The 21,206-nt window shown below is 39.4% G+C and overlaps 1 protein-coding gene across 1 annotated transcript in view; it reads left to right on the forward strand.

Annotated features, from left to right (window-relative positions):
* Positions 1 to 6,898: 6,898 nt before the first annotated feature.
* Positions 6,899 to 21,206, forward strand: part of LOC127660101 (spondin-2-like) — a 29,150-nt gene continuing 14,842 nt past the window's right edge. The window contains exons 1-3 of the mRNA XM_052150179.1: positions 6,899 to 6,974; positions 12,960 to 13,188; positions 20,798 to 21,018. Of these exons, the coding sequence (XP_052006139.1) occupies positions 12,960 to 13,188; positions 20,798 to 21,018 (450 nt within the window). The 5' untranslated portion in view covers positions 6,899 to 6,974. The remainder of the gene's footprint in view (positions 6,975 to 12,959; positions 13,189 to 20,797; positions 21,019 to 21,206) is intronic.

The following is a 21,206-nucleotide window of genomic DNA, read 5'->3' on the forward strand; positions in this document are numbered from 1 at the left end:
TATGACAGACAATAGAGTTGACAGTTGTAAAAACCCTAACAACCACCCTGAACACCCTAGCAATCACATCAATGCACTAAAAACCACTCCAAACACATTAGCAACCACTGTAGCAATGCCCTAATCACCCACAACAATCTAGTATAATGCCGGCGAGATTTGCACTTGCAGTCTTTTAAAAAAAAAATGTTTTAGCCCTGCCGGTACAGGATTTATGGTATAACCAAACGTGACAGGATGGGTCTGATATACCTTGCCAATATTAGACAGAGATTAAATATTTCAGAAGGTCGTGGGTTTAAGCCCCAGCACCACCAAGATGCCACTGTTGGGCCCTTGAGCAAGGCACTTAACTCCAGGTTGCTCCGGGGGGATTATCCCTGTAATAAGTGTACTGTAAGTCGCTTTGGATAAAAGCATCTGCCAAATGCATAAATGTAAATGTAAAAGTATTTTTGTTTTGATCCACTGCAAAAGAAAGAACGAAACAAACAAACAAACATGTGGATGCCAAAGATGTTTTAATTTGAACATGTTCTGGAAGAAATGTTGCATTATTTGAAAAAGAAAAAGAGACAAAGTTGCCAACATTTCTGTCCATGACTGTGAATCCTGCTCAAAATGTCTGTCCATGCATGATGAGAATGAGATGACTAGGGAAAATTTGCCCATTGATATCAAATTTCCCTTGAAGGAAACTATTCCAAATAAAGGAAACTTTTTCAAATGAAGGAAACAGATATAAAACCAATTGTGTGCCAACTCTTCTTTTTATGTTATGTAACGTAGCTCTGCTTTAATGAAGGTTTAATGTAATCAAAGCTATCCCCTCTTTGGCAATGCAGATCGATTTTGGTCTCGCGGCTCAACGTCCGAGGCTATTGGCTGACCAATTGATGGCCCTGGCTCATACTGGCCTGATAGTGAAAACAGTGATTTTCTGAAGTGTTTTTTTTTTTTTTTTTTTTTTTTTTTACAAATGTGAGCATGTTCAGAATCAGAATGAGCTTTATTGCCAAGTACTGTATGTTTACACACAAATAATTTGTCATGGTAATAGAAGATTCCAGTGTAAATAGAATGCATTTCTCTTTTAGTGACATAAAAAGATATAATAGATAAATAAAAAATACAATAGAGCAATAATGTAGTTCGAATATTTTATATATAGATACTGTATACAGTTAATTGCATGTGATGTAATGTATTGAAGAATAGGTAGGATTTGTTAAAAAATATAAATGAAAAATAGATATAAGTAGGAATGGATGGGTTAAATATTGCACATGATTGTGCTGACAAAACAAAGTGTTTTAGTTTAAACTGTTCATGATGTGATTCTGGTGCTCAGTGTTCTGTTTCGCCAGCCAGAAAGCAACATTTCAAAAAGTGAACTGGGTGAGTGTGGTCCAGAGTGATTTTGCCAGCCCTTTTCCTCATTCTGGAAGTGTACAGTTCTTGAAGGGAGGGCAGGGGGCAACAAATAATCCACTCAGCAGTCTAAACTGTCCTTTGTAGTCTTCTGATGTCTGATTTTGTAGCTGAACCAAACCAGACAGTTACTGAGGTGCAGAGGACAGACTCAATGACTGCTCAGTAGAACTGTATCAGCAGCTCCTGTGGCAGGTTGAACTTCCTCAACTGTTGAAGGAAGTACAACCTCTGCTGGGCCTTTTTCAGGGTCGAGAGTGGGGTTAAAAGTGATTTTACCAGCCCTTTTCATTACTCTGAATGTGTACAGTTCTAGCAGGGTGGCTAGGGGAGCGCCAATAATCCTCTCAGCAGTCCGAATTATCCTTTGAAGTCTTTTGATGTCTGAATTGGTTGCTGAACCAAACCAGACAGTTCCTGAAGTGCAGAGGACAGACTCAATGACTGCTGAGTAGAACTGTAAGAGCAGTGCAGGTTGAATTTGGCAGGTTGAATTTCCTCAGCTGGCGAAGGAAGTACAACCTCTGCTGAGCCTTTTTCAAATTGTCCACCAAAATGTGGGTCTCCCACTTCAGGTCCTGAGAGATGGTAGTGCCCAGGAACCTGAATGACTCCACTGCTGCCACAGTGCTGTTCAGAATAGTGAGCGGGGTTAATGTTGTGGTGTTCCACCTAAAGTCCACTATCATCTCCACTGTTTTGAGCATGTTCAGCTCCAGGCTGTTTTGACTGCACTAGACGGCCAGCTGTTCAACCTCTCTTCTGTATGAAGACTCATCGCCATCTTGGATGAGGTCGATGACAGTAGTGTTGTCTGCAAACTTCAGGGTAGGGTTCCACCAGCTGTGTGTAAGGTCTCACGTAAGTTGGGATGTAAAGTTCACACTAAGGGCTTAGTAACTACTAGATAGTTTGTAACTTATTCAGTGCTTAATTTGGTTGCACCAACTGTTCTGAAGGCAAGACTTTACTAGTGGGTCGTAAGCTCTCTGTAAAGTAATGCGTAGTCACATAATATGACGTTAACCTGTATTGATCCAATAAACAGCCTTAAAATACATATAAATACATATTATACACAGAAGTGTTAAAAAGCCGTGAATTTCAATTTGATCTTGTACCGGTTGATGTTCAAACCTTGTTGGCTCACATAACTCTCAGCTGTAATACATTATATCCCCATTAAATACAATATGTAATAAAAGTAGATTTGATGAATAGTATATTTTTCCTGTATAAATAACAATATATAGGAAATGTATCTGAAATAAATAAGGGGTGATAAATAAATAATTATACAACAGGCTGGAAAAAAACAGACATTTATTCATTTTACTATCCTATATATATATATATATATATATATATATATATATACATTCACCTAAAGGATTATTAGGAACACCTGTTCAATTTCTCATTAATGCAATTATCTAATCAACCAATCACATGGCAGTTGCTTCAATGCATTTATGGGTGTGGTCCTGGTCAAGACAATCTCCTGAACTCCAAACTGAATGTCAGAATGGGAAAGAAAGGTGATTTAAGCCATTTTGAGCGTGGCATGGTTGTTGGTGCCAGACGGGCCAGTCTGAGTATTTCACAATCTGCTCAGTTACTGGGATTTTCACACACAACCATTTCTAGGGTTTACAAAGAATGTTGTGAAAAGGGAAAAACATCCAGTATGCGGCAGTCCTGTGGGCGAAAATGCCTTGTTGATGCTAGAGGTCAGAGGAGAATGGGCCGACTGATTCAAGCTGATAGAAGAGCAACTTTGCCTGAAATAACCACTCGTTACAACCGAGGTATGCAGCAAAGCATTTGTGAAGCCACAACACGCACAACCTTGAGGCGGATGGGCTACAACAGCAGAAGACCCCACCAGGTACCACTCATCTCCACTACAAATAGGAAAAAGAGGCTACAATTTGCAAGAGCTCACCAAAATTGGACAGTTGAAGACTGGAAAAATGTTGCCTGGTCTGATGAGTCTTGATTTCTGTTGAGACATTCAGATGGTAGAGTCAGAATTTGGCATAAACAGAATGAGAACATGGATCCATCATGCCTTGTTACCACTGTGCAGGCTGGTGGTGGTGGTGTAATGGTGTGGGGGATGTTTTCTTGGCACACTTTAGGCCCCTTAGTGCCAATTGGGCATCGTTTAAATGCCACGGCCTACCTGACCATTGTTTCTGACCATGTCCATCCCTTTATGGCCACCATGTACCCATCCTCTGATGGCTACTTCCAGCAGGATAATGCACCATGTTACAAAGCTCGAATCATTTCAAATTGGTTTCTTGTTCATGACAATGAGTTCACTGTACTAAAATGGCCCCCACAGTCACCAGATCTCAACCCAATAGAGCATCTTTGGGATGCGGTGGAACGGGAGCTTCGTGCCCTGGATGTGCATCCCACAAATCTTCATCAACTGCAAGATGCTATCCTATCAATATGGGCCAACATTTCTAAAGAATGCTTTCAGCACCTTGTTGAATCAATGCCACGTAGAATTAAGGCAGTTCTGAAGGCTGAAAGGGGTCAAACACAGTATTAGTATGCTGTTCCTAATAATCCTTTAGGTGAGTGTATATATATATATATATATATATATATATATATATATATATATATATATATATATATATATATATGTTGAAACTTGACACCGGGCGACACATCCTGAAAACTGCCCTGTTAAAACAGTTTCATACTGAAGAACTGCTTAAAAGTAAAATTTTCTCTCTCCTAAATGTAAACGAGTGTAAATGTCAACATCATAATGTATGTTGAAATGATTGATGCCTCTCATGCAAAACATGAGTTAACTGATGTCATAAAATATCAGACTGCTTTTTTATTCCATCCGTTACTGCTGGTCAAAGGCTTCTGTAAATATTTAGTTTATACGTAGGGTTACATCCTACCTTAGTTTAATGGTGCAAATATATAGTAGTGCATAACTTGTGACTAAGTGCCCATTTATGCCACAACTATGCTAAGTTGTTTCTTAAGCACAGCTGGTGCAACCGGCCCCAGGAGCATAACAGAGGAGTCCTTGGCAGTGCAGTCGTTTGTGTAGAGGAAGAAGAGTAGTGGTTAGAGTACACATCCCTGGGGGGTGCCAGTGCTGATTGTACATGTGCTGGAGGTGAATTTCCATTCTCACTAACTGCTACCTGTCTGTCAGAAAGCTGGTGATCCACTGACAGATAGAGCTGGAACATGTTGAGCTCACAATGACTGATCCAATCCCAACAAATATTCTTTTTTTTTTTTTATAGAATACTTGAGATTTCATTTGAAAATAAATGCATGCTTTCTGAATTGCATAATATGGAACTCAAAAAAGCATCTAACTGTCTCAAAACTATTTGCATATGTTGACAATTTTTGCCCTGAACTATTGTAACTAGTAACAAGTTACTATTACTAGTAATATACAGTAAATAGAGCTATATTCCCACTAGAAGACTGTGTGTGGTCTGCAAATGAGCACCTCTTTGTAGTACCAACACAAAGTGGCACCAAATCACTTTCCCGGACTTTCGGCTTCACTGTACCTCGAACGACCTTCCCCAACTCTAATCACAAAGCAGACTACCTTGCTGAAGACACATCATTTTCATGAGCACTTGACCATTCACTCATAAAAATAAAAAAATTCTTGTTGCACTCTAGTCTCTGTTTTTTAGTAGTATTTTTCTCAGTGTTGTAGTCGAGACCAGCTCATCCTAGTACAAGTCCAGTACAGTAGGTCGAGTTTGAGTCAAGACAGAGACCAGAAGAGGGCCGAGTCTGAGTCGAGACTGAGACCAGTAAAGCCTGAGTCTAAGACAAGAGGTTTTTTATGAATGTATTAAGTGTATAGTTTAAAGAACTATTAACTCTAGCCACATATATCCAATAAACCTCATTTATTATTTTCTTAAGTTTATATTGGTTAAACAATATTACCAGTTAATATGTGAACAAATTGGCATTACTATTACGACATGACAGTTTTAACAAAATGTCAATGAAAAACTTCAATTAAAGATTCAAAGTGCTTATGTGGCTTATCATGGAGATACAAACTACCTGCTTCTGTAAACTACAGCATTATATTCCATTCAAGTCAAGTTAACGTTTCTGCTTTACAAAATACAGTATTACTGTACAAAAATGGGCCTAAAAGCTAAACAATTATGTATTCAATATGACAATATGGCAGAAAGTGAATATAAACATTTGCATTCAATTTGTTAACAATTTCCTCATTTGCACTACTACATTTCATTCATTGAAAGTGAAGAAAGCACTTCTGGTACTCACAGAAATCGTTCAATTTTTTTCAGAAACCATTCGGTTCTGATTACACTGAGAGAAGTATTTTTTTACATTTTCTTCAGTATGTGTAGCATTCATGTAACTAACGGTTCAAGTATTTCTAAAAGACTAGACGCCGTTCACACCAACGCAGTGCAACAAACCCAGAAAGCACATGTACTTCTCCGAGAAGTTTATTTTAGATCTTTTCATCTGGAAAGCATCTAAAATCTACAAACCATCTTAAAAAGATCAGATTTACAATCATTCTAAATCATAAACGTGTAGTGTTATTTCAAGACATTTGCTGAATGTCTTATTGACATCCAAGACATACTTATTGACATGTCTTATAGATAGTTTTTGTTTTGTTTCTTAGCTCTGTAGGTCCATACAGTACAGTGGCCAGAATTGTGGCCAGAACTTTGAAGGTCCAAAAAGCATATAAAGGCAGCATATAAGCAATCCATATGACTCTAGATGTTTAATCCATGTCTTCAGAAGTGATATGAAATGTGTGGGTGAGAAACAAATAAGTATTTATGTCCTTTTTACTATAAATGTCCACTTTCACTTTTACTTCCACATTCTACTTCTTTTGTTTTTGCCAATTTGCATTCTTTGTGCATATCACCACTTACTGGGCAGGGAGGAGAATTTATAGTAAAAAAGGACTTAAAGTTGCTTTGGATTAAAAGCCTGCAAAATTAATAAACGTAAATCTAACTAGTAACTTTGTAATCAGATTACACCCAATATTATAGTGATACATTTTGCGACCAGAAAAAAGGAACATTTTCCTTAAGGGGTGCCTTTAGCCCTGTTGTACCCTATTATTTCTTTCCATGATATCTAAGCTTACTGTGAAATATGATTTGCGCTAGTGAGAATGACCAGCTCTTAATCCAAACACAATGAACATGATTCCATGCCTATAGACAGCTATAAAGTATAGATTAGTGGTTATAATTAAATTTACATTTAAATACATCAAGTTCCTATATTACACATGGGACTGTGTATTATCTCAAAGAAGAGTGTGTGTGTGTGTGTGTGTGTGTGTGTGTGTGTATACCCATATATGGAGAGGTGGGGTGAAGAATGGGAGGGGAGGAGAAAGAGAGGAGGGGAAAGAAAGCAAAAGGAAGAATGAGAACAGAGAGGTGTCTAGATCTGAGGAGCACATCTCCACAAACCCTGTCCTGCAGTCCACTCGTCACAGCCAGGTAAGTGTGATCTTCTCAGGTTCCATGCTTGTTTGTGTGTGTGTGTGTGTGTGTGTGTGTGTGTGCATGCTTCTGTGAGTCTTCTGCACCCATGCTCTCTGCTGTGGCAAAGGTTAAGACAAGGCTTGCATTTCTGGATCTCTCCTTTCCTTCCTGCTGTCTCTATACGCCAACCTTCCCACACTCTTTTTCTGTAGGTTTGATGTTTCTTTGAGGAACAATTCCCCTCTCCTTAAATGATTTAACACGTGTGCCTCTCTTAACAGTTATTTTACTGTTTCCTCCTTTTCCTTTTTTTCCCTTGTCATTCATTTCTCAAACTCTAAAGTCTGTCCATGTGGTTTCGTATTTGCATGAAATTGCTCAAGATTTTTCAGCAGCACTGCGCCCGCATAGTAAGTTTAAGCTCTTTTCCCCCCTCTAAGTGGCCAAACGCTGCAAGCTCTTTTCTTTGGCACTTTTCCGTCTGCCCTGGTCTCATTTGTGCTGGGAGCCGAGAATTCCCTTTCTGTAGGATGTTTGAAAATATGGGTGCCTTTTGACACTGCATTTGAGAGCGTAAACAGAGAGACGTTTGCTTTGAGCTCAGTGTCAGGCAGCATCTGCAACCATTGACAAGTGCTGCTACTGATTTCATTGAAGTGATAGTTCATTCAAAAATGACAATTATGTCACCATTTACTCAACATGATGTTGTTCCAAACCTCAAAATGACAGCTTCAGTCACCATTCACTTTCATTGTTGGTAAAAAATAAAAAGATGCAATGAAAGTCAATGGTGAATGAGACTAACGTTATTCCTAACATCTCCTTTTCTGTTCAACGTTAGAAAGAAAGTCATATGGGTTTGGAACCACATGAGGGTAAATGATCATTTTGAACACTCACTTTAAAAGAGAAGATTTTATTCATTCTATTGTAAAAGCCTCAAATAAGGGAACATGGAAAACGTGATCCGGCAAGTGAGGGACTTGTGTTTGAACACTTGCATAATATCGGCACTAACCGGCAATCGAAACATTTGTACATTTGTAATTATTGTCAACAGATGTCTTGTGGAAACATTGAATTCACCGGACACAGACAACACAGACATTGCCTTGTTTCTACAATGCATTGGTCACTTTCTTACAAAGAACAGATTTGTTTGTTTTGAGGACAAACAACATGAAGGAATTGTAGAGTGTCTGTCTGATCCAAATGGAACTTTAGAGATTCTGAAAGATGCTGAAACTGAATCTGTCAAATATTTAAGAAATAAGGACTCTGAGAGTTGAGGAAAGAGAATGAAATGCCAACCGCAAAGGAGTGCACGCTCAGTGCTCATAAGATTTTATTTATGTCCTGTTGAACCTGCGGTTTAGCCTGTTTAAAACAAGAGACTCAACCCTGAACGGAATTCATTAGACATGAGGTCATTTCAGATGACTCAATAACTCTCTCTCCTAATGGATCTTAATATATCTGTTCATTATGAGCACTGTTATAACCCCATCTACTGCTTTATACACTCATGTGCATACAGGTTCAAATGTCTTGGATTCCAAGTCTAATCTAAACCTGGAATTAAATGGAAACTTTTAGTATTTTGAACAATTTAAAACAAAGTAAATAAGAAATATTTAAGATAATTTACTATTTCCTTGTCACTAATCAAATCAGCAAATGTATGTGTAAAGGGAATTAGACAGGTAAGGAGGAGACGAGAACCGGCTTGACAATATAAATAATAGTTTAATGAAGAAATAAACAAAAGACACAAACACACATGACGGTCAGCTGCCCGTAAACGATCTCTCTCTGTCGCAACACCATTCGCAGTCGGCCTTTGTCAGGCTTAATTAGCCTGATAAGGGGCCGGGTGTGCAGAATCACCACCTGGCCCCGCCCTCCGCCCTCCGCCCTTTGCCCTGTCACATTCCTCCCTCGATCTCTCAGACCGGGGAGCCCCCGGCATGACGTACACCCCCACCCCCTCCTCTTTCCCTGGGGGAGGGCATGCCCTAAGCCCCACCTACCGGCAGGTCATCCCCACCTTCCTGAATCTGGGAGGGGACAGGGGGAGGGAAACAGAAATAATTAAAATGGGGGGGTACTTCCTGTAACAGTTTAGTACCCCCCCCCCCCCCCCAAAAAAAACACTGCACCCCAGCCCCTGGCGGACAGAACGCCCCGCAGCGTTCTCGGGGAACAGAAGGGTTCTCTCCCACCCCTAGCAGCGGTTCTCCCGCTCCAGGTGGTTGGTAGCGAGCTCCTCCCCGCTCGCGGTCGGCGGTCTTAGACCCCGCCGCATTTCAGCGGCTGGTAGGGAACTTCTCCGCCCCTGGCAGCAGCTCTGTCTGCTCCAGGCGGTCGGTTAGGAGCCCATTCTCCCCTCACGGTTCTCTGTCCCCCGGCAGACGGCCGCGGCTGTTCCATTGGGGTGGATGGTAGTGGCGAGAACTCTACTACGGCTATCCCTCCTCCTTCCCGGGTTTCGGCACCAGTGTCAAGGGATTTAGATGGGCAAGGAGGAGGCGAGAGCCAACTTGACACTATAAATAATAGTTTAATGAAGAAATGAACAAAAGACACACACACACACACACACACACACACACACACACACACACACACACACACACACGATGGTCAGCTACCCATAAACAATCTCTCTCTGATGCACCACCATTCGAAGTCGGCCTTTATCCCTTAATTAACCTGATAAGGGACCGGGTGTGCAGAATCAACACAAGGCCACACCCTCCGCTCTGTCACAGTATGACATTGACCATGTTAACTCATTTGTACATAAGGCTCCATTAAAGCACACAAGATGCCCTTTGGAATGTTCTCATATCATGCTAGATAAAACGTATCATCAGGTTTTGCACAAACTTTTGGAGTCCATTCAAACTTGAGTGCATCCTGTTATTAGAGTAAAGGGTGACTTATCAAATACTAAGACTTCAATCAAATTGTTTTGCTGATAATGTAAGTTATAAAAAGAAAAAAGCTGAATAAAATATGCAAGTTAGACTTTTGAACCCCACTGTATATTTATAAACAACCTGTCTATCCTAAACCTACATTAATGGCATTCAAATTTAAAAAGCCAGCATAAAAATACCAGCAGCGGAGAGTCTGTAAGCCTGTGTCTTTGATATGTGGGAGTCTGTCATCTGATCATGGCTTGTTAGAAACTATAGGGATCCAATGTTTGGGCAAGAGCATTAGTCTGAGCCTGCGGCGATGAACTTGTGCCCTTTGTCTCTTTGCCTCTTTATTATGGGATAGTGGCAGACGGTGCAGCTCCATGTATCTCATGCAGTCATGCTCTAAATCTTCCGCTGGAGTCTAATCCAGTCTTGTGTAACACACACACAATCATAAGCTATATGAGATGAAAATAACTCACAACAGGATTGCTAGTGTAGTGTTATTTCAATTTAGTAGAGAAAGAATCGTAAGCCTGGCAGAGAGGGAACAGGTTTGATGTGATAATAAAGGGTTGACTATGGTGTGTGGTTCTGCGCAACCTATTCACCTCATCGCACATGCCTTCAACAGCTGTTAATTGGGTTTTATTTAAAGCATAAAGTAAGTATGTATTATAAAATAGATTTACCTTTGCAGGCTGTTCCCCTGTAAAGTGATAATTCATCCAAAAATGAAAATTCTCTCATTATTTACTCACCCTCAAGCCCAGTAGCAGTTCTAGCTTGTATTACACCCTGGGTGAAACACACTTCAAAGTCCAAAATTCATATAAACGCAGCATTAAAGTAATCCATATGACTCCAGTGGTTTAATCCATGTCTTCATAAGCAATATGACAGGTGTGCATGAGAAACAGATAAATATTTATGTCTTTTTTTGCAATAAATATCCGCTTTCACTTAAACTTCCAAATTTTTCTTCTTTTGTTTTTGGCAATTTGCATTTTTTTTGCATATCCTAACCTACCTTGCAGCGAGGAGAATTTATGCTAAAAAAGGACTCAACTATTGATCTGTTTCTAACAACACTTATCATGTCGCTTCTGAAGACATGGATTTTACCACTGGAGTCGTGTAGATTACTTTTATGCTGCCTTTAAATGCTTTTTAGACCTTCAAAGTTCTGATCACCATTCACTTGAATTGTATGGACCTACAGAGATATGGTCCCTTCTAAAAATCTTTATTTGTGTTCAGCAGAAGAAAGAAAGTCGCATCTGGGATGGCATGAGGGTGAGTGAATGATGAGAGAATTTTCATTTTTGGGTGGAATATCCCTTTAATGCTCATAAAGAAATGCTAGTATGTATCCTTTTCTGCTGATTGGACAGTGAGTGCAGTGTAATTTCTCCAGATGGCAGTCTTTCTATAAAGGAATGGCTCACCCAAAATGGAATATTTCACAATTATTTATTTACCCTTATGTCTTTCTGAACTCATATGACTCTTTCTTATGTGGAATCTGAAATGAGATATTTTGCAGAATGTTCATGCTGCTCTTACAATGAAAGTGGCTTTTTAGCTTAAAATATGGCAAAAAACTGCCATTAAATTGTATTCATGTTTGCATACGTTCAAACACGGCACGTCAGAATCAGAATGAGCTTCATTGCCAAGTATGCTTACACATATAAGGAATTTGTCTTGGTGAAAGAAGCTTCCAGTCAAGACATTTTGCTGCAGGTTTAGTGACATCAAACGTCTCGCATGTCTTGTTACTGATGCTAAATCCTGCACAATGCATCATGTTGTGCCATGTTTGAATGAATGCTAACCTGAAAGAGATTTGAGAACTATAAGGGAGGGGAATATTTACATTAAATAACGACTTAATGTTAGTCTGTTTCTAACACAAATCTACTGCATGGCTTCAGAAGATTTTGAATAAAGTGTGCATTTAACATGGACTACTTTTATGGTGCTTTTCAGTCATTTTGGAGCTTGACAGCCTCAGATCCATTAGCGCAGATGTGGGTGGGGTGGTGCAGACCTCCTGAAATGCTGAAATTCAAGAATATTAATTAGGTTACGAACTGATTATTTCAAATAGTCTTTACTCTTTTGATAAAATAGTCACTCTTGATGACCCATTAAAGCACTTCAATAAATATTTCACATAATTAATTTGAATTCATCCCTGCATCTGCCACTGTTGGTCCTGGGATTTTGTTAGTCTTAGGATCAATGGCGTCATTTATGGGGGGACAGGTGGGACATGACCCTACCACTTTTTGCCTCTTGGCTCTTTTTGCCAATTTTTTTCCCATTACTTTTTGAAATATTAAAGAAATGGAAGCCTAAGCAATAATCCTCGCAGAGCACAGTAGCATTATGTCATTAATTAATTAATTAAATTCTGGCATCTCATCCAATCATGATCTAGCCTATGCCTTATAAATCCCACAACTGTGTGTCATTGCTCATATGCCACGTTACTTTCACCCACCGCCACCCCAACACCACCAGTTTAGGTCCCGTCCTGTTGATGTGTGTGTGTGGGGGTGGGGGGGGGGAATGGACATACAAACATTTTCCTTTTATATTCCACTAAAGAAAGAAAACCATATGGGATTGAAACGAAGGCGAGGGTGAGTAAATGATGACATGGGTGAACTGTTCCTTTAAGCTGTTTTTCAAGTGGGATTTAATAAACTGATGTCACTTGTTTACAGCAATTTATTACAGTCTGACAGTGTCTGTCTTTAAATGCACTCTGAACCACAGCAAGCTGAAAATCTCAGATGCTTTCCTCAGACAACTCTGGATTAAGGTGTCTTGGTTCAGGATCCACTGTTATATAATATCCTCTTTCAAAACATATTTGCTCCATGAGTGGATCAGAGTTATAGTACAATAAATCTCTGAAACGTGATTGATGAATTAATTGTATTTGCACATGGCCGTTTCTTTAATATATAATATAAACAAACTGTAGAAAAGAAAAAAAAATCCTTAAAGAGAAGTTGTTCATGGCTAATGACTTTTCCTGCTCTTTTTTCTGACACAGATGATGTCATCAGGGATCCTCGTTCCTGGTTGGCTGCAGCAGCTGCTTGTGTTGCTCCTCAGGTTCACCCTTTCATGTTCCACCACGGTGAACCTGACCAATGGGACGGAGTGCACAGCTCGAGGACCCGCCTCCTATATCCTTGTGTTTACTGGCCACTGGAGTCCACAGACCTTCCCAAAACAGTATCCCTTATTCCGACCCCCTGCACAATGGTCAAAATTAATGGGTATGACTCCCTTGAAATGTGAGAATGTGAATGAGAGTTTGTGAGCATTGTCAGATGAGGTGAATTATCAACAACCTAGATGTAGGTTGCATTTAGTGACAAAATGTCTGGTCCTTACTGCAGCTTATTCTGGCCAAGAACCATCCATTTACATAGGAAGAGCTGTTTGACTGACATGGAAAGTGATCAATCGCAGTTCATATTTTCTTTCTAGGTAGCCTACTGTTTAGGGCAGGTTTATTTGGTAATAGTCAAACCTGAAAAATAAATAATGGTGCAGCATACTCCATAAATGATTGTACAGAAAAATAGCGAGGAAAATGTGCAGAGAATCTGGGCCAATGACGTGATGCCCTTTTCTTTGGCCTGGATCAAGTAGGTTATTTCAAAAAATACATAACAAATGGAATTCATTTTTGATATTTTTTTTCTGGGGCTTATAGTAAGAAATGTCATGTAGTGTAACCATCTGGAGAAATGTTGGCAGTAGTTGGAGTAGTGCAGAATAATCTTTTATTATTATTAAAAAAAATCTGTGAAACACTTTTGTTTCTAAATATGATTAATATTTGAAAAACCTTTGTCCACCAAAGCAATGAATTTTTTTTTATTTAGAAAATGACAAACGTTTTTCAAAATTGTATGAAACCAAACTAGACAAAGATTGCATTTCTACAAACTTGACATGTCTGTTTTCAACCAGATTTTTAAAAGATTTCTTATTTTTATCACCTCAGATAACCTTATTTGTCAATGACCACAAAGTACAATAATTACATTGCAGAAAATAAGTACAGACTATTTTACAGACATACTTATACAAAGTAGAATATACAGTTTTGATTGTGGATATCTAGTTTACTTGCTACTAAGAGCCTCAAACAAAACTACAAATGTCTAAAAGGTTTGATGTCCATAACCAGACAAACTATGGAAAATCCAGTGATTATTTAATCATCAAAAGTGCTCATTGTATCAACCCGGTACCTTGTAAACAAAAGAAAAGTCAGACTGATAAATACATATTAAACAACCCTTACGTGTGGAAGCTGGTTCAAACCAGCCAATCAGATTAGCATTAACTAGATTGAGACAGTGTTTTCCAGTTTTGTGGAATCAGTCGGTTAGCGAACTGACTGTGGACTGAATGTCTCGTTCCATGAGTTTAACCGCAGCTTCTCCAGCAATCATTCCATGTGCTCTACGATGCTGTCAGGGATGAGGACATTCAAACTTGTCTTTCCTCACCTTACCATATGTCAGGCATAGAGTACTCACAGCTGGCCTGTTAACCCTGTGATCTGCCCCAACGACCCAAAACACTCCCCAAATTATATGCGACACCACCCAGCACTGTGCCATATGGGAGCAGGGCAGTCTAATGAGGAAAGCAGAAATCGAGAGGGAGGTGGAAGAGAATAACTGTTGCCAGATGACATGAGCTGCCCTGTAGGTTTGCCCTTGTCTTTTATGCTCCTTCCATAAATACATGATGCATGCAGCCAAAGTCCAGCGGTCTACAATGTCCATTGATTTAAATGCAACCCCTGTGTGCTCGCATTTTCTGAGAATCTGCTTTCTGGGTGTCACCGGTATGTCATGACATGCCACCGCACGCCAGCCAAGATGAGCAGCAGACGTGGACAACCTCAGCCAAAACATTTACAACCCAAAGCTCTTGAAAGTTCAGGCTGCGGGTTTGGAGCACATAGATGATGACTGTGTGGTTTCTCCTGCCTCCTGGATGGCTTTCCGCCCCCTTTCTTTATCCATTTATCACTTTTGTATCACAATTGTGTTGAAAACCGCACATTTTTTAATCATATGAAAAGGTTGTGAATGATTACATACTTATACTGTGGACCCACTGTATTTAAGAAAGGGATAGTTCACACAAAAATGAAGATTTGGTCATCATTCACTCTTCATCATGTTGTTTCAAACAAAATATCAAAGAAAGTGGCATTTATATTAAATGAATACAGCACAAGGAACACTTTTCAAGCAAAACACAAAAAGAACAAAGAGAAATTGGTTTTTAAATGATAAACAAAAGATATAATTTAAAAAATGAATGCATTTAAGTAATATAGCATGAGCAAGAGTGCTGTTTTACTGAAAATCAGCACTTCTGTGATTCAGCTGTAGACACAAGGCTGCAAGTAATCACCATGCTGATATTCAGTACAACAGGACGTTTGAGAGTGTGATATTGCTATTATAACAGTTCTAGTAACCTCTGTCTAGAATTTTAGACACAATTTGGCCAGTTAATTTGTTTATTTATTATGCTAATTAAAATAGTTTTAAATTCAGCTAAAGCAGATACTAATTGTTGTATTAAAAGTATGGTTGTCAAATGTTAGTGAAACATGTCCATAGTCCAACTAAAGGGGAACTGACTTCATAAATCCACTAAAAATGACATTGACACCATTCACTTAAACGTCATTGCATAAATAGCCAAGAAAAGTGAAGTTAGTTCTTTAGCATCTGCAGATGCCACTAGGTTTGATGTTTTGTTATCTATGCAAAAAAGAAAAAGAAAAAAAAAGAATACCTTTTTAAGTGTGGCTAAAGTGTCCAATTACTTCTGGGGCCACTGTATGAACACACCAGATAAATGCATAGAGAATTAGGAGAAAGACTAATGAGAGACAGTGAGAGAGAAATGGTGGGAGACGGTTTTGGTTTGTGGTTTAGCTGATTGAGGTCAGGTCTCTCCAATTTTTCAGGTCCACATTTGCGCCAAGCCGGTCAGACATGTTGTGTGGTGAGACAAGACGTGTAAATGTGCCAAACGTGCTGCTTGCCTTCCTGTCATTCTCACTTGTATCTTTTTCTTTCTCTCTCATTCTCTTGCACTTTTGCTCCCCGAGGCCTGCCAGACCAAAATGGTTTGTAACTATGAAGAATGCAGTAATACATTAAAGAGAAGCTGAAAGCATCATTTTAGCTCTTTCCTCTTTCAAAGCTTCTGTTATGAAATCAAGCTCTAGTGGGTGAATTATAAAGCTCTTCAGTTGGTTTCTAGGCACATTTTGTACTTAATTAGTTATTATTGCTCTCACTTAGGGTTAAGGATTTAAACAAACCCCTAACTAGGGATGCACCAATGTGAAAGTTTTTGGGTAATACCGATTTAAACAAAATCCTATAGGTCGACAAGCGATACCAGTATTTTGCCACTTACCTTATTTTGTCAGGTTTAGTAATCGCACAAGGCCACATTGCAATTTCAATCTTACTTCAATCAATCATGCAGCATTAATGGATATCATACATATATCTCAGAAGTCAAAGTCTGCTGGTTTCAAAGCATTTTGGATGGTTTCCCTCATCATGTAGCCTAAAGGGAAGGGCCGCTTTCACAACTGTCATGTGCGTTAATAGCGTTTATTCCACATACCGTGAAAAAGAGACTTACAAATTTTAAATGACATGTTCCTAGGAGTGTCAACCCTTCTGCATACTGTGGCTTTTATTATATCTGTATTGTGCATGTAAGTTTTTACAAAGCGTGTTCCTAAATAATTATAAATAAACCATCTGTTTGGAGACACGTGACGCCATGCGAGGTTCGGACGTGTGAATGGTGAGCTTTGCGCACTTTACTAGTTTTAACACTATTCTATAGATCTGATACACTCTGTTCCATAACTGTTCAAGGAAGACAATATGTGAAAGAATTCAAAATCATCAGGCTCTGGAGACATTAAAAGATACTTATGTTCTCAAGCTGACACCCCCGAGAAGGCCGCTAGCCAGGGAGCCGATTTGGTCGGAGAAATTAGGGAAATTCTGCGAGAGATGTTGAACATGTCAGCAATGCTGACGAAAGCCGTTGCTGACTTGGAGGATCTTGCTGTAATACATTGATCGATCACTGCCATGGAGACTCAATTATCTGAGGTGGTTACAAGAGTGGGGGATGTCCAGAAACGGATCGATTATCTGGAGTCATCAGAGAGGAAATTATCTGCTAATCCGCTAGCGACCAAGGTGGATTTGTAGCATGTCTGGGAGAAGTTGGAGGACATGGAGAACTGTAGCTGGCGGAACGGCCAACCATCGGAATTCCTGAGGCCAAAGAGGGTCAGGATATGGTGAAATTCCTGGACGGGATCTTTCTGAATCTGCTTGATATAGCAGGCCATAAGCTGGAAATCGAGCAAGCTCACAGGGATCCTGCAGAGGGAGACAGGCCCCAATCAATTCTGGCCAAATTTCTGAGATCATCCGATCTTGTGTTATGCGAGGCGAGGAGTAAAGGAAGGCTTTTTTTGAAGATCCACAGCATTTTCTTGTTCCTGAACTTTGCGAATTATAAAAGAGAGAAACGTGATCGATTCAAGGAATGAAAGAAACTCTTACATCAACGGAAGGTCGCTTTTGCACTGATATTCTCGGACAAACAGAGAATAGATGCTAAGGATGGCTGTAAAACTTTCACTTGCACACAGCAAGCGATGTCCTTCATAAAGTCAATGAACTGAGTAAGTTATTTTATGGTACCCACATTGCAGCCGAGAGGACCGACTGAACATTCACTTAACTGAAACCGAGCGCTCTTTTTGTTTCTTTTTGTGCTGGTTCTGCCTAGCGGCTGGAGTTTGTTTTGTGGAGTAACACTCTTTTGGGACAGTTTTGTGGATGATTATTTTGTAAAAATCTTGGTCTTACAGATATTTAGAGACTTTTGAACCCATCTGGTCTTTTTTTCATCAGTCCATAAGATTTACTCTAGAATAGATTTTCATTTCATCTGTTGTTGATTGCTCAATTTGAAACATTTTAGTCTCGAGGTGTTGCCATATAAAGAGAAAAGGAAATCATATAGTTGTCACATTAATGTATCCCTTTTGTTAAAGGCTGAAGTCAATGTTTATATGGAGACCAACTAATCCTCAGTATCCTTTGTGTTCGTGGCTTTGGAAGCAATTAAGGTGGTTCTCAGGGGCCAGATCATTCAGTATGCCTCATTTACCAAAAAATCCAAAGCACGAGAACTCGTGAAATTGGAAGGAATATTAAAAGTGCCGAGGCAGAGCTGAAAAGCTGAATGTCGTCTGATGGCCTCAGAGAATTGACCCGATTGAAATACAGATATAAAACTATTTTGTCACGGAATGTGGAGTTTTGGCTATTCAGGGCAAGACAGTCATACTTTGAGTTGAGGGACAAGGCAGGAAAACTTTTTCTACTATTCCCTCAGTGAAATCTGCTGGTGGTGAAATTTTTACCTCAGCCATTGATATTAAAAATGCTTTTAAAGAATTCTATCTTGATCTCTATAGTTCCATGTCTTCATCTGCTGATGAGGATATTAGAAACTTTGTGGAACAATTAAAACTTCCTAAACTGAAGACTGAGCAAAAAATTATCTTGATTCTGATATAACCGGTGCTTGGCGAGGTACTTAAGGCCTTGCCTACAGGCAAGGCTCTGTGGCCAGATATATTTGCTGCTTGTTTTTTAGATCTTATGCTACAGAACTGGCTCCACTTTTGCTAGAAGTTTTTACGGAATCATTAAAGAATGTAAAGCTTCCGCCAACCATGATGCAAGCCCGGATCAGTCTGATTCTTAAAAAGGACAAAGATCCAAGCAAGTGTAAGAGTTACCGTCCAATTTCCCTGATCCAGCTAGACATTAAAATATTGTCATAAATTTGGGCTAAACGAATAAGTAAAGTTATGACTTCTCTTACATCACACTTACTTATAGATCAGGTGGGGTTTATTCAGGGCTGTAGCTCTTCTGATAACATTAGGTGTTTAATCAATATCAATATGGGAGAAAGATTTAAACTTGGTATTGGAGGAGGGAGTGTGGGCTAGGATTCTAAAAACGTCAAGTCTGCATCTAGAGATGCAAGGGTACGCCTTATGTACCCTTGCATTCTACACTGATTCTATTGGACCTCCTCTAAATTGTAGAGGCTTGGCCTTGGTCTTGGGATGTTTGCTGGGTGTTAGGTTTGGGATTGGGAGGTGGGATCAGAAGATGGAGACACAACCCATGTTTTTTGGTGGTGTATTAAGATCTTCAATAGAGTTTTATGTGTGACGTTTTGGGCACTCAAATTTAATTTTGTCCCAGACTCTCACTGTATTTAGACGATGAGACTGTCATCAATATAGGGGATAAACACATAAGTGTTATGATCAGAAGACAAATTGTTTTAAGGGGATGGAAGTTAGCTGGAGTTCCCTCATTTCAAGAGTGGTGCACAGAGATGGGGAGGGTGGAAACTTTCGAGGAAATATCATGTAGAAGGCTGCGGAAAATGGATTCATTTGATGGGAAATGGGGCAGCTATTTGGCATTCTTGGAGTGCTCTCGTGGAGGGGTAGTAGAGAGGGAAGTATAGTTTTAAATGTGTGTGATTATTATATATATATATTTTTTATTTTTTTAAAGAATTGCGTGTGTGTATATTCATATGTGACCACATGGGTGTTTGTTGAGGGTTAGGGTGGGGTTGGGAGGTGTAATAGTGGGGTTAAATGTTGATTCTGTGAATATATGTTTTGCTTTCCTTTGTTAACTGTATGAATCAATAAAAACTGTTAATCAGAAATAAATAAACCATCTGTTTTTCATATCGTCATTTTCATGCTTATAACCAATATGCATATGGTTTTAATTTGGTCAATAATTGGCTGATAAATATCGGCAGCCGATGCATCCCTACACCTAACCATTAATCTTTGGTGTTTAGACCCATGCCATTGGTGTTAGAGACATGAATGATACCTCAAACCGTGCTACTTATTGAGAAGAGGTATACTATTACTTTAATAAGCAATCAGACATATAATTTTGCCAGGCAGATGATAACGCGGTGGGAAATAAATCCTATAGACTTGAATTGAAAATGGAGCCACTTAAGCCATATATGAAGACTACAATATCACAGACTGGGGTGTATTGTGTCTTTTGGCTCAGTCTAGAAAGCAACCATTGTCTTGTAAAATGTAAAAATCAATTTAGTTTAAGCTCTCATTCGGGTTTTCGTTGGCTCTCGAACTGATTGTTATTAAGGAAAAGGAACTGACTTTTGAAAAACTGATTGGAACGTAATGTGCTTGATTGATGTGGACAGAGGTGAGAGATTTGGCTAATGATCAGATAAATCTATGTGCTAAGCACCCAAAAACAGTGTTGCACCACAATATTTATTGTTTATTTTGCCCCTTTATTTAATATATTGCACAGCCTTCTTACATCCCCTGTTACCCCTGAACTTTAGGTGTGCTCAAAGCTTTCTTACAACCCAGAGTCTGGCTTTTCTTTCAGGCCTAGAGATTTTTTTTTCAGATGTTAAAGGTTTATTTTCTAGGCAACCACATTTCTGCATGGCTTTATTTGAACAGCTCAATGTGTGTTTCGCTGACACACAAGGCTTGTGTGTATTTGTGTGTTTCACAGATTTTTATAAAAAGCCATAAAAAGTCAATGGAGTGGCAGTAATGTTCAACAGGCCACTACGGAACCTGCCCATTTAAGTGTTTCCACTCAGTTTACCTTTCATGCATTGGCTACTTTTTTGATAACTTGAGACAATTTACAGGGAAATATTCTTTGCTCAATTTCTTCTGTGCAGCTGTGACCCATAATGAGCAGTACCGACTTTGGCAGGAAGGGACGCTGGCGAGTGCTGGAATGCAGAGCTTTGCTGAAGTGGGTTTGACAGTGGAGCTGGTAAAGGAAGCAAAGGAGGCAAGGAAGAGAAGGGTGGTGGGGTCCATGTACCGCACAGCTGGGATCCTCTCTGGCATCGGCCACAGCTCCACAGAACTGCTTTTGACGCCCAGGAGTCCACTGGTAAGATGGGCATGGTCACTAATACATATCTGAATAACAGTCACAAAAAGCATGATCTGCAAGTAATTATTTGTTTCATAGATAGAACAAATTATTTATAAGTAATAATAATAATAATTACAATACATATTCTTAATTAACTACATTTTGGAACATGTTTTCTCAGATTATTTCTGAATCGAGAAAAA

This window comes from Xyrauchen texanus, chromosome 19, assembly GCF_025860055.1.
Source record: "Xyrauchen texanus isolate HMW12.3.18 chromosome 19, RBS_HiC_50CHRs, whole genome shotgun sequence".
Lineage (NCBI taxonomy): Eukaryota > Metazoa > Chordata > Actinopteri > Cypriniformes > Catostomidae > Xyrauchen > Xyrauchen texanus.